Source organism: Acinonyx jubatus, chromosome D4 (genome assembly GCF_027475565.1).
Source record: "Acinonyx jubatus isolate Ajub_Pintada_27869175 chromosome D4, VMU_Ajub_asm_v1.0, whole genome shotgun sequence".
Taxonomy (NCBI): domain Eukaryota; kingdom Metazoa; phylum Chordata; class Mammalia; order Carnivora; family Felidae; genus Acinonyx; species Acinonyx jubatus.
The window spans coordinates 76682546-76695527 of NC_069391.1; the positions used below are offsets into that span (position 1 = coordinate 76682546).

Below are 12982 nucleotides of genomic sequence, written 5' to 3' on the forward strand. Positions count from 1 at the left end.
TCACAGAAAACCTAAAACATGATGTATGAGGGGCCAAGGGCTGTCAGTCTTAGTGGCACTTGAACCTGGCAATTTAGAACGCTGAGAGGCCTCAAACTGAGATGTTAAAAACGTCTTATAGATGGAAGATGAGGTACCTTTCAATTTGGTAACTTCCCGGGAAATCTTACGGAGGGGGCAGGCATTCATTGCTTTCTGCTTTCTGATGGATGCTTCAGGTCAGTCGCTTAGTAATTGTGAATTTTGGCATAATAATGCTTCATCCCTACACTGATCCTTGGTAAATGTTTATTTTATGAAGCTGGAAATACAGCCAAGTTGCCTGCCAAGACTTTTCCTCCTTTCTTGAAAGTCTAGCCTTGTAGATGACATGGATGTGTATCAACTGCAGAAGGGAAACGCTGCCTGTCGGATGGACTTGCTGTTAGCTACCATATCAGCTAACAGCACAAAAGGTGAAAGGGCACTGGCCTTCCGTGATGCCCGTGGGCCGGGTATGGAACAAGTGGCACCGTCATCGTGAAAACCTTTCCTGGCATCGACCCATCTTTGCTAACGTTCTTCTTATCTGCACCGTGTACTGATGACTGGATGTGAATGGTACACAACACTCCCGAAGATTGACTCTGCCCGTGCCCACCCACAGGAAAGGTCTGGGGATCATTTGGGGCAGGTTGGCACCCACTCTATCTGTGCTTCCAGAGCTGCATGACTTAACAGGAAGAATGTCAGTGCTCTTAGCGAGAAGCCAGTGAAGAAGCTCTTCTTTTAATTAAATATCTTAACTAATGATTATCGATTTACATAAGAAACTTAAGAAATCACCCATGGACCACCAGAGGTCTACCTAATATACTCTGTGGGGCAGTAAGCTACAAGGAAAATAAAAATTGATCCTTCAAAGAATGATCTAGAACACATCCAGCTCTTCATTGATTTCTGAATGAGGTGTGGTCGATCTCAATGGGGTCTGTGGTTCTCGCCTGCCTTTCATATTAGGATGCACGACTGTGCATCTCACAGGTTGGATAAAATATTGGAGGCTCACCTGGTCCACACCTTATCAAATGAGATGCCAGTTCACATTAAAGAATCAAGGCATCTCATTTACCCACTTCGATCTGAGTGGAGAAACTGAAGGCAGCTAAGAAAATTATGTCACCACCAAAGGTAAACTTACCTAAGGCCTTGAACATCTGCATTCCTCCATATTTTCCTTCAAACAGAACAGTGTTGTTTAATGGGTTGAAGGCACGGCACATTCTCACTAAAACCACTTCCAGGCAACCTATGTATAAAAAAAAAAAGAAAGAAAATAGGTATATATGTGCAATAGTAAAGCAATTCTTACTGTATTTAGGTCAACAGACTTAAAAAACATACCCATGGAGATGCACAGACACACACATTCAGAAATGCATCAAGATTTCTTCCCAAGTAAAAGATAACTATATTAGAAAGAAACCTCTCGACATGCTTACGTGAGGAATTAAAGATAAAATATACCTTAAAGGTGGCTAAAATGCAGGGCAGCAACAACACGTGTTGGGGAAGCATACATAGTTTTTGTTTTTTGTTTTCTGGACTAGTATTAAAGGTATTTTCCACTCATGAATTCACAAGGAGCTTTGCAGTTTGTTAACTTTTGTAAAAGTTTTGCTGTTGGGAAAACTTGCTCTCTGTTTCAGTTTTAAACATCCTCCATGTATATTTCAGCACAGGATGACTTTATACAGGAACCCCTTGAGGGTGTTTCTTGAGGGCACCATTTACATCTGATGTCTTGGAAATGAAGTTTTCTTGGTCAAATGAGTTTTGGCAAAATACTAATATTATCTGACTTCAGAGAGTTATAATCCACATTCACAGATCAAAGGCTTGGGAAAGTCCCAACATGAAGAAACTTGTTCAACCTCAATGGGCCCAGCATTTCTCTGAGTTCACTGTTAGCCCGGTGAGGGCGGGACCTTTGTCCGCAGCCACAGGTAGTGGTGCTTATTTTATTCACTAGTATAGCTCCAGGACCTCGAAAAGTTGCTGGCGCGTAAATAAATAAATATTTAGTGAGTGAATTAGTTTGCCACCTTTGTTTTTCCCTCTGAACATTTATTGATGCTCTGAGGAACCAGCGCTGTGCAGTTTCTCCACATTATGGACAAACGGGCTTTTGCCCCAAAGTGTGTTGGAAGGTGACGGCCAGACTCAGAAACCACAAATTTGCAGGAAAGCATGGTACGGGTGCTTTGGTTACATCCATGGTGTTCCCAAGGGACCCGTGGTGCCTTTCTTATGCTGCCACTTAGTATTTATGTCTCTGTCTTCTTTTTTTTGATCTGCTGATTTCTCCTTGCTTTCCCTTATATGCCACCTAGCACAGGGGCTTACACATAGAAGGGGACTTGTCAATATTAATTAAAACAGTGTTTTTCTGACAAAAACAATAATAGGTACCGTTTATTGAGTATTTATAGGGTGGAAGTCACTTTCCTTGGCCCCTTGCATTATTTTATTTGTTCCTTACAATGCCATTTCAGGTGATTTTTTAAATGTTTATTTATTTGTCGAGAGAGAGAGAGGATCTGAAGCAAGCTCCACACTGACAGCAGCGAGCCTGACGTGGGGCTCGAACTCACGAACCGTGAAATCATGCTCTGAGCTGAAGTCAGATGCCTAACCGACTGAGCCACCCAGGTGCCTCCTGGGTGACTTTTATTAGCCCTTTCTTATAGGTGAGTTACAGGAGGCTTAAGGAGGTTACGTACTCTGCCTTTTATACTAGAGTCAACATTTTTACAGCAGCAGGGATGTTAAACGATTATATGGTGCACTGGTTCTCCAATGTCAGTCTATGGACTGGTTATATCTGAGACTTGGCTGGAAAGACCGTGAGGTGGGTTCTGGGTTCTCTTCTAGGAGATTCAGACCCATGGGCCTCAGATGATGCCTCCGACTCAGAGCAGTCAATATTCTCCTCTGATGCTGCTGATGCAATTGTAAGTTTGGAATTCATTATTTCTGGTCCATCTCTTCATTTGGCAAATGAGGAAGCTGCCATCTACAGAGGTTAGCTCAAGGTCACGTATCAAATGTGGCAGATTTTTTTTTTTCCCCAAGGAGAGCTGCAAAAATATGTTCCATCCCACATGCTTTTTAAGAGCCTTACCACCCCCCCATCAAGAAGGATCCATGTTCAGGGCGCCTGGGTGGCTCAGTCGGTTAAGCGTCCGACTCTTGGTTTCGGGCCAGGTCATGATCTCACGGCTTGTGAGTTTGAACCCTGCATCGGGCTCGGTGCTGATGGTGCAGAGCCTGCTTGGGATTCTCTCTCCCTCCTTCTCTCACTGCCTCTCCCCTGCTTGCTCTCTCTCTCAAAATAAATAAATAAACTTAAAAAAAAAAAGGGGAAGATCCAGTTCGTCTACCCTTGAGCCCAGGTCAGCCGTCATGGCTGCCTTGACCAATAGAGTGGGGTGGAAATAGCACTGCATGACTTTTAAAGGTAAGCCAGAAAAATGCGATGCGCTGTGGCCTTGTTCTCTTGGCGTGCTAGCTTTTGAAACCTCACAACCATGCTATGAGAAAGTCCAAGCGGCCCATGGAGGCACTGACATGGAGAGGAACTGGGGCCTGTGGCCCAGAGCCTTGGCCGAACTCGGGATCGTCAATCAGCACACAGTGCCAGCCGTGTTGAGGGAGACAATTTAAAAGCGGATCCTCCTGCCTTCCTTCAAGTCCCTCAGTGAACACCACATGGAGCATTCCTCGCTGAGCCCTGCTCACCTTGTAGCTTTGGGAGCAAAACAAATGATTACTGTCATCTTAACTAAGTTTTGGGGTTGTTTTTAGCCAGCGATAGATAACTGATAGGTCAAGTTCATGTTTGGGTCAAGGTCTGCATCAACTTTAATCACGTGGTGAGAAAGCAGCAGCGACTTATACCTATTCTATTTGGCCCAAGTTCAAATGCCAGCTTTGCCATACGTTGGCTTTGTGATATTGAACACAGCCCTTCACTTCTCTGAATCTCCCCCTCCTTCTATAAGATGGAAATAATACTGGTGTCATGAGACTAAATGAGCTGTCATGGGCAAACATTAACATATGCAGGTGCGTTATCACACGCACACGTATACATGTTATGCTTAGTACTCTGGCCCAGGTCCATGAGGGTTAACAAACACCATGGTGGCTCTTATTTTCTACTTTCAAAGGTGGGGGTCAGGGAAAGAAAATTTGTTTCCTGTTTGGGTAATACCATCTGTGAGGTCAGTCATGTGCGGAATTTCTTGAGCTCCTTCCTAAGTGTGCGTGTGTCACAGAGCATGTGTTGGAAGAAGGGGAGGGAAGGATTAGAGCTCAGGGAGTTTCTCCGGGTCTATACTGGCTGCAGGCTATCCTCATTAAAATGATTGGAGATGACCACAGAGGCAGAGCTCTGCTAGCCTGGATTCCCCCCCCACCCCAACAGAAGGCAAGTAGTGCATTTTAGAGCCAGCTCAGCAATTCAGCCACCTTGACACGCTAATTACTTGCACTGCCTGTCAAGCTGGGTATCTCAACCTCCGCAATTAATAGCTCCACTTTCAATAAGCAAAATTGGGTTTGACTTCAAAGGGGAACTGAATGAGTATCAGGGCATTTTTATTACTGAGAGTTTCCTTTGGGAGTTGGCTGACAGTGTGGGTGGTAAAAATGAACTACATACTGGAAGGAAGATTTTTCTACAGCCAACACTGAGCAAAGGGTTGACCACCTCCCGGGCTAAAACAGGTGCCCCACCCATGAATCTTCTCCTTGCTTACCTGACTTCAGAAGTAGAATCTGATCATTTTGACAGAGCTCCATGAAGCCCGTTATCCGCTTGGCAAACTCTACCACATACTGGATGGCGTGAGTGATCTGGATGGCGCATTGCTGCCATAGTGCTTCCCTAGACTTCAAGAGACGAGACACACAACGTACATGGAACAAAAGCAACGTGGAGAGTCAATGCAACATTCAGGGTTTCCCTCCTGGAGCTCACCCGTCACTTGGGGCCCAAGGTGGGACTCTACCCCATTCCTTCCAAAGAGGAAGACAGTATTTTCGAACAGACTGTTTTGCCCTGTTTGAGCCTTGCTATGGCACAAATGTCAATGTACTGAGACCGAAATAATGGAAACACTGCAATAATATGTAAAGATAGATATGTACAGTTTCTTTACTCTCTTTCTCCTCCTCCTGCTCACCTAAACCAACTCAGGCTCTTAGTCCGTTTTGTGAAAACAAACTTTTGCACTGAGGACTAGTGATTTCATTCCCAGGCTTCTGTACAGTCACTTTTATGTGTGCCCAGCAGACACTAAATCTGTAAGATTTTTACATTGTGTTCTTTTCCCGGAACTTATGGAGGTTGCTTTTTTGGTATAAAAAGAATTTCACGGGAAAAGACCTCAAATCAAATCACTCTCCTAAGTAATATAGAATCTCAGAAGTGTATTTTGATCCTGGGGTTATTTTCTTTGGAAACATAAATCCAAGTGTATTGATTCTGCTTTTTATTGACCATAAGAGTACCTATGCTTTTGTTTCCTTATTTACATAAAAGGGGTAAGATATGATTGTTCCCATGGAGAAAAATCAGTATTTTGTAATCATATGTTCAGGTGTAGACACATTTATATATTTTATTTAAAATAAAATGATAATACCAGTCATTTACTAGTAGATCTTGTAATTGTGGCTATCAACCCCACAGGAAAGTAATGTGAATATATAACAGCAGCAAATTCCTTCTCTTAAAAACTTCTCTAATGGACAAAGTAGCAATCAAAAGAATAATGGTAATAATAATGAGGTGAGTTGTCTTTTTTTTTCCCTTTGGCCTTTTTAAACATGTAGGGCAAGAGAAACATTAAAGGTGCTTTATTGCATACCTTTGTAGTATAGATTTACAACTATTATTACTGCTATAGTTTCTCAATCTTTTCTCTTCCTTGCTTGGCCCCAGGAAGCCACCGTGAAAAGGTTCTAAAGTCATCTGATGTGGGCACAGTCTCCCTGGTCACTTAAATAGGGCAGTGGTTATTTTTTTTTTTTTTAATTGGGGCGGTTTTGCCTTCCAGGGAACATTTGGAGACACCTGCTTGTGACAACTGTGTGTGTGAGGGGGTTGCTACTGGCATCTAGTGGGTAGAGATGAGGGATGATGCTAACCATCCTACAGTGTGCAGGACAAGTCCCTACACAAAGGCTTATCCAGCCCCAAATGTCAATAACGCTGAGTGAGAAAGCCGGAAATAGAGACATCACAGGGAGAAACATTGTCATAGTTTCCCAGAGTACCTTGCTCTGATAGGCTTTAATTTCCTCGTAGGTGTGGGTCTGCCATGCCAGCTGGTGCAGCTCCTCCGTGGTGTACTGACACGTCTCCAGGTGGGACTTAATGATGTTCTGTGCAATTCGATCTGTGGGAAAGAATGTCAGTTTGAGGGCTCGTCAATACATTCTCGCTCTGCAAAGAAACAAGCACTTCACGTTTACCACCGGAATACCTTTGGAGACCCTTCGGTTGTACTCGACTGTCTTTAACACTACTTACTCTCTATCTAACAATCTCCAAACTGTTGTCCTTTTTTTTTCTCCCAATTTTCAGTCTTTGAATCAAAATTTACTGCCTTTACTTCCCCCTTTTGGTCACAAATCTGAGGGCTCATGAGTTGTAGAGTGTTCAAATAATGATTTTAAAAATAAATACAAACGACCATGTTTCCTACTCTGTGGCCTAAAATTCCACTAACGGTCTTGACATGTATGGTCCAAAGACTTGAAAATATCTTTAGAATCACCAGAGCTTTTCTTTAAAAAGGTTAAAAAGAGAAAATGATTACATTCACAAAAAAGCAGGAACAAACACAATCAAGTCTTTGGGGGCTGTTTACCTCAAATGAGTTGTATTCGGTATTAAACTTTCAATACTGAACATTCTGGATTTGGAGGTATGGAAATTGAGCAACAGAACCAGACACGGCAGATTTCTCAAAAATCTGCAGTGAGTTCCCTGAAGTTAGATACAGCTGTGAGGAGGTTCCCTCAAAATCCCCCCAGCTCTTTGAAGAAGGCGACATCTTGGGAAACCAAAGGACACAGGGATTCTGTCTGGGGGGCCTGAGTAGAAAGGAAGATGACCACATTGTCTGCCTGATAACTGTTCTTGGCTAATAGAGAAATAGATTTTTTTCTAGTGTTTTAGGTCATGCCATTTCAAATGCAGTTTCTGTTCTTTCTAAATAGCCATATTTCATTTCTCCAGGATAACTCTCAAAGCAGTGCTTGTAAGTACCTTCCTTTTACCTCGCTAAGCTTCTGGTATATGTGGTATGAAATATATTGAGCTTTGGTGATGTAGAGAATAAAAAAATGGAAGCTTGCACCTCTAATGAACTTTCCAAAAATAAAAAATCTTGTAGAGCGCACTGCCTGGCATATTACAAACACTGAATAAATGGTACCCATAATTATCATTATTAGGACATTCTGTAGAATTTGTCATCAGGGAAGCAATGCGATGACTCCAATTGGCACAAAACAGAGGTATTTAATTTTGGAGTCAGTGCTACTGAAGGAAGCCATTTCAATGTTTACTAGAGTTTCTCAATCAGAACCATCAAGTGCTAGATGTAGAAGATGCTACAAAATGCTAACTTAGGATTATAGTCATGCTCTATTGGGTTCCTCATTTAGCATTTCTAGACTTTCATTGCTTATCATATTCTAAAATCCTTTCTTTAAAAAATCCTATATGCAAATTTTATTGAATATCCTCCTATGTTGTTAAAAAAAAGGGCAGGAATTACTTTATACATCATATTAAAATAGATGTCATGGTTCATCATTTTTCAATTTCACTTGGGCAGTCTAATTACTTAGAAGCTAAAAAAAATATCTATTTCTCAGTCAGTATATAATGAAAACATAAGATTTCTATGGCTTTCTAGTTTTCAAACCTTTATCTTCTTGGTGTAGTCTGTTTTCATCTTCAAAGATACGCTGATTTGTCAGTAATTTACAGGCTTCAGGGTTTATAAGCAAAACTACAGCTGCCACTCAAAATTGCATTATGAAAAACTCTTTATCTGTTCCTTTATGGCATCTCCTGGGAACTACTGGCCAAGGTTTAAAAATTCTCTAGCCTTCTGCCACGAAAGCTTGGGGGTGTAGGGCATAAGGAGGAAGGAGTGGGCATAATAAATACATGGACAGGTTAGGGCAAAATTGGAAGTTAAATCCACACACAGGCTTTAGGACTCAGCTCAGATGTCCATTACTGGTGGAGGTTTCCCTCCTCCCCTGGCCCTTTGGTAGAGGGGTCGGCGGCTGTTACACTTGATTCTACCTCCAGAGCTCTTATTCCGCTCAGACTTGCACTGTGGTTATTTGTTTGGGTCTGTTTGTTTCTTACCCTTTGAGGTTGTGTGAATTCTTCAAGAGCTGGACTGTAGAGCCCAGCACAAGTGACTTCATGTACTCGTTCAACAAATATTTTTTGAAAGGCTATTATGAACCAGGTTATAAAGTATAGATTTTTTTAAAAAAAGGATGTTGTCTCTTTTTTTAAAAGGATCTTACAATATCATGTATCATATCATATCATCATATCATATTGTATCATCATATCATATCATATCATATCATATTATATCATATCATGATATAATAAATGCCCTTGAGTTATTGTGGGAGCTCAAATAAGAATGTATCTAACTCAGTCTGCAGGAGGCTGGAATATAACCACAGAGAAGATGCCTGTTGATCTGGGTCTGAGGAGAGGTTTGTCACATGGAGAAGAGATAGGTATACCTCAGGTAGAGGGAGTGATATTACAAAGGTACAGATAGAAAGCTAGTTAGGAGCTAGATAATTTCTCATATTACATTTCATGTCCTTACAGTCCTTACCTTTTACAACCAGTTTCCCTCTTACTGAGGGAATGAGGGAGTGACTTTAGATCCATTTTTATAGAGCTAGCAAGTGGTGTTTTGAAATCAGGTTGTCTTTCCCGGCAAGAACACTATCGTGCTTGCGGCACAGAGTGCATGGAGAGATGGGGAGAAATGAGACCAGGCAAGGAAATTGTCACTAGAGATCCAACAGCTGAGTAAGGCACCCCGAGGAATCTGGATTTTAACTTTAGGCAACGGGGAGCTAGTAGAAGCTGTGAAGCAGGAGAATGACACGGTCAGTTTTTTGTCTTACAAAGGTGACCTTGGCCATGGCAGAAAGATGAAGTGGCATTAGGGAGTACGTGAGATTAATCAGGGTTGGTGATCATTCAAGCAAGATACGAGGAGGTTCTGGATTCAAGAGAGTTCTGAAATATTATGTACAGGACCAGAAGATGTGGCTGAGAGGGGGTGGAGAGAACATTAAATACGGAAGGTGCTCAACCAATGTTGAGTTAATAAAGGTAATATTGAAAATGTCCATCTATCCATCTGTCCATCCACCCACCCACTCTTCCATTTTCTGCTCTATTTCACAAGGATTTTAGAAAGCTTATACTGATCCTTTGTTCAAAAATCTTTTTTTATTTTTTAATGTATTTTGAGAGAGAGAGAGTGTGCGTGCAAGCAGGGGTGGGACAGAGAGAGAGAGAGAGGGAGAAAGAGAATCCCAAGCAGGCTCTGTACTGTATTATGTAACTTGCTCTGTACTGTCACCATGAGATCTTTTTTTTTTTTTTAACGTTTATTTATTTTTGAGAGAGAGACAGAGTGTGAGTGGGGGAGGAGCAGAGAGAGAGAGGGAGACACAGAATCCGAAGCAGGCTCTAGGCTCTGAGCTGTCAGCACACCGTGAGATCATGACCTGAGTTGAAGTCGGACGCTTACCGACTGAGCCACCCAGGTGCCCCTTGAACCGTGACATCTTAAAGCCTAAGCACGCACGATGGCTTTGAGGTCAAACATCGAACGTGCACTATTATTTCCCATGCCCTTGTGGCGAGAAATAGAAGGCAAATCTCTGTTTGACATAAGATTTATAACTATCAGCGACAGTAAAGACACAGTAGTGGCAGCTGCAGGACAGCCCTTCCCCACTTTGTTCCATGGGTCTGCCATGCAGAGGCAAGCCACATGCAAAACCTGACGGCCCTCTCAAGGCTCAGGTCAATAAAACACAGGGTAAAGCTAGACTTGGTCCCACGGGAGCAGGGCCCGAGGGCGCATTCTGTCGATGAGAAAGATGCATGGCCATTAGAGGAGATGGTCTGCCTGGACTGAGAGTCTGCGGCTGTGAAAAGGGGAGAAGGATTTAAGAGGAAGGGGACAAAGGGAGAGACAAAGAACACAGTATACAAAGTTCCTGCTAGGAGCCAAAGGAACTTTCAAGAGTCCTTGCCTGGAAAAACAGAAAAGGTAATAGTAAACGCAGTCCTCTCCAGGGACCGACCACATGAGAAGCCCAGACAAAGAGACTGAGGTAAAAGAGTAGAGGACAGAGAATCTTTCTGGGCAATCGCACACCCTTCATCCGTTTCCCGGAATTGGATTGCAGTTGCTTGTTAGGGCCCAGTTCTCGTCGGATTCTTTAACCAGCGTGGGCCCTGGATGGCACATGTTAAAGACAGAGCCCGCCCGCACGGTGCTGGGATGAGGGGTTCGACAGCAGTATGGCCCAGGTGACTGGCAAAGGGGAAAGTTTCCCGCCCTGAGAAGCAATGTCCATGAACTCTACCCTCTGCTCTTCCTGATATCAGGGATGAGGCTAGATATTTCAAAAGTGGATAGGAACACGCAGCTACATTTTCTCAGGAGTTAAGATTGTATATGTGTTCTGTACATGTTCAGTGAGATAGTGGTTTGTCTCGCTCACTGAGAGTACGCAAGCTGCTTTGCTAGTTTATGAAACGATGTCAAAGAATGAGAAAAAAACAATTTTATATGCTCAGTCACTTCTTTTCGATCCTGGTGAGGTGAAATGCAAACATAGATACTGGCAAGGGAAAACTGGGTGTGTAATTACAGGTTAATATCAAGTCTATGATCCTTATTTTCTGTTTATAAATTGTAGGAAAAAATGGCTTGCTCTCACTTTCTCTCTACCCCTGCCACCGTCCCCCACCCCCATAAAATGGCTGTTTGTTTTTAGACTTTGACCCTGCTACTTTTCTTGAAGGAAGGCTTGTTGGCACACAAGACTTATAAGCGACTAATAGAGTTGGTAACTTCACATATTAAGTAATTTTCTTTATGAGATAGAAATAACAACATCTGAGTCAAGTGTAGGAGTCATCCTAGAAATCTTTAAAATAACTGTTATAGGGAAATGTTTATGGCACAGATTTTGGTACACGTATCTCCAAACTCACTGAGTTGCATATTTAATAATAGGAACAGATTTTTGTATGCCAATTGTCCCCCAATAAAGAGAAAGTAACCGATATAAAAAAATAAAATAAAAAAGAAAGTAACTGATATAAGCAAATTACCATCGTTGATGAAAAAATTCTAAAAAAAATATTTTTAAAATTGTCACACTTCTCTGGAACTCTTAGGGGTAATCTTAAATCCACTTATGATGTGGGCGATAAGAAGAGAAAAATTAAAATTTTGCAGAGAAAGCTGGAATAAAATTGATGGTAATTCTCAGTGGTGTGTGCAAAAATTACAGAATCCTGGGGCTGGAGCTAACCTCTTTCTTCCATTTCCAAATGGACTGTATCTAAATAATTCCAGAAGTGAGTTGGCTCCCTAGTCTCTGTGCGCACCTCTCCCCCATCCACATCAACCTTCATCATGATCTGTTGAATAAATCAAAAAAGTAGGAAGGAAGTCTTTCCTTAAAGCATTTAGAGATGGTTGAGATGCATATGATAAAGTTCACAAAGGTAAAGGGAGTTTTAAAGATCAATCATAACATTGGAGCTCTTGGGTGGCTCAGTCCGTTAAGCGTCTGACTTCGGCTCAGGTCATGATCTCGAGTCTGTGAGTTTGAGCCCCACGTCGGGCTCTGTGATGACAGCTCAGAGCCTGGAGCCTGCTTCAGATTCTGTTTCCCTCTCTTTGACCCTCCCCTGCTCACATTGTGTCTCTCTCTCTCTCAAAAATAAATAAACATTAAACAAAATTAAAACATTAAAAAAAAAAAAAGAAAGGGGTGCCTGGGTGCCTCAGTCGGTTAAGCGTCCGACTTCGGCTCGGATCATGATCTCACAGTTCACAGGTTTGAGCTGGATGTCAGGCTCTGTGCGGATCGCTCGGAGCCTGCTTCAGATTCTGTGTCTCCCTCTCTCCGTCTGCCCCTCTCCCACTTGCATGTGCGCTCGCTCTCTCTCTCTCTCAAAAGTAAAATAAACATTAAAAATTTTTTAAAAAGCTAATCATAGCACAATGCCAAAAATAATATTTGGAAGTAACCCTTAAAGAAATACACAAAAAATAGTTTTTCATATGTACTGCTCCGCACAGCAAAGCAGTTTGGAAACAAGTCGTCCAAATTAATTAATTCTCTGCAGAAAAAAAGGCTACGTGTATCTATTTCAGCGAGAAATACATAAACTGACAAGCAAGGTGACAATTTCTTGTTTATAACTGTGATGCTATAAAATGAGGACCAGCTTGCAGCTTTTAAAATAGCAAGTGACCTTCTGCAACTCTGATTTCAACCACTCAGCGGGTTTTTTTTTCCCACCAAAGGGGCTTATTTTAGCCCTCACTAGACATTTCAGCAAACGGTGCTCTCCAAAGGCTGCAGCATCTCTGACACGGATTACACAGGTGGTTTCATTAGAATCCCACATCCTGGGAGCGGGGAAAGTTGAGTATATCTTTAAAAACTGCTGCTTTCAGTGTTATTACCAAGATCACCGTGGCCCAACTGTACCAAGGCGAGAAAGCTGAGACTCCACGCTATATATAGGACTAGAGGGGGTTGCATCTGAACTTCCTAATTCTTTCTCCTCCCCTCCTTTTTTTTTTTCATGAGAAAGTACGGCTTCTTC

At 42.2% G+C, this 12982-nt stretch overlaps 1 protein-coding gene across 1 annotated transcript in view; it reads right to left on the bottom strand.

The window, feature by feature from the left end:
• RORB (RAR related orphan receptor B) overlaps positions 1–12982 on the bottom strand; it is a 195934-nt gene that overhangs the window by 21330 nt on the left and 161622 nt on the right. The window contains exons 5-7 of the mRNA XM_027041032.2: positions 6325–6446; positions 4803–4935; positions 1181–1288 (exon numbers count right to left, since the gene is read on the bottom strand). Coding sequence (XP_026896833.1) covers positions 1181–1288; positions 4803–4935; positions 6325–6446 — 363 coding nt within the window. The remainder of the gene's footprint in view (positions 1–1180; positions 1289–4802; positions 4936–6324; positions 6447–12982) is intronic.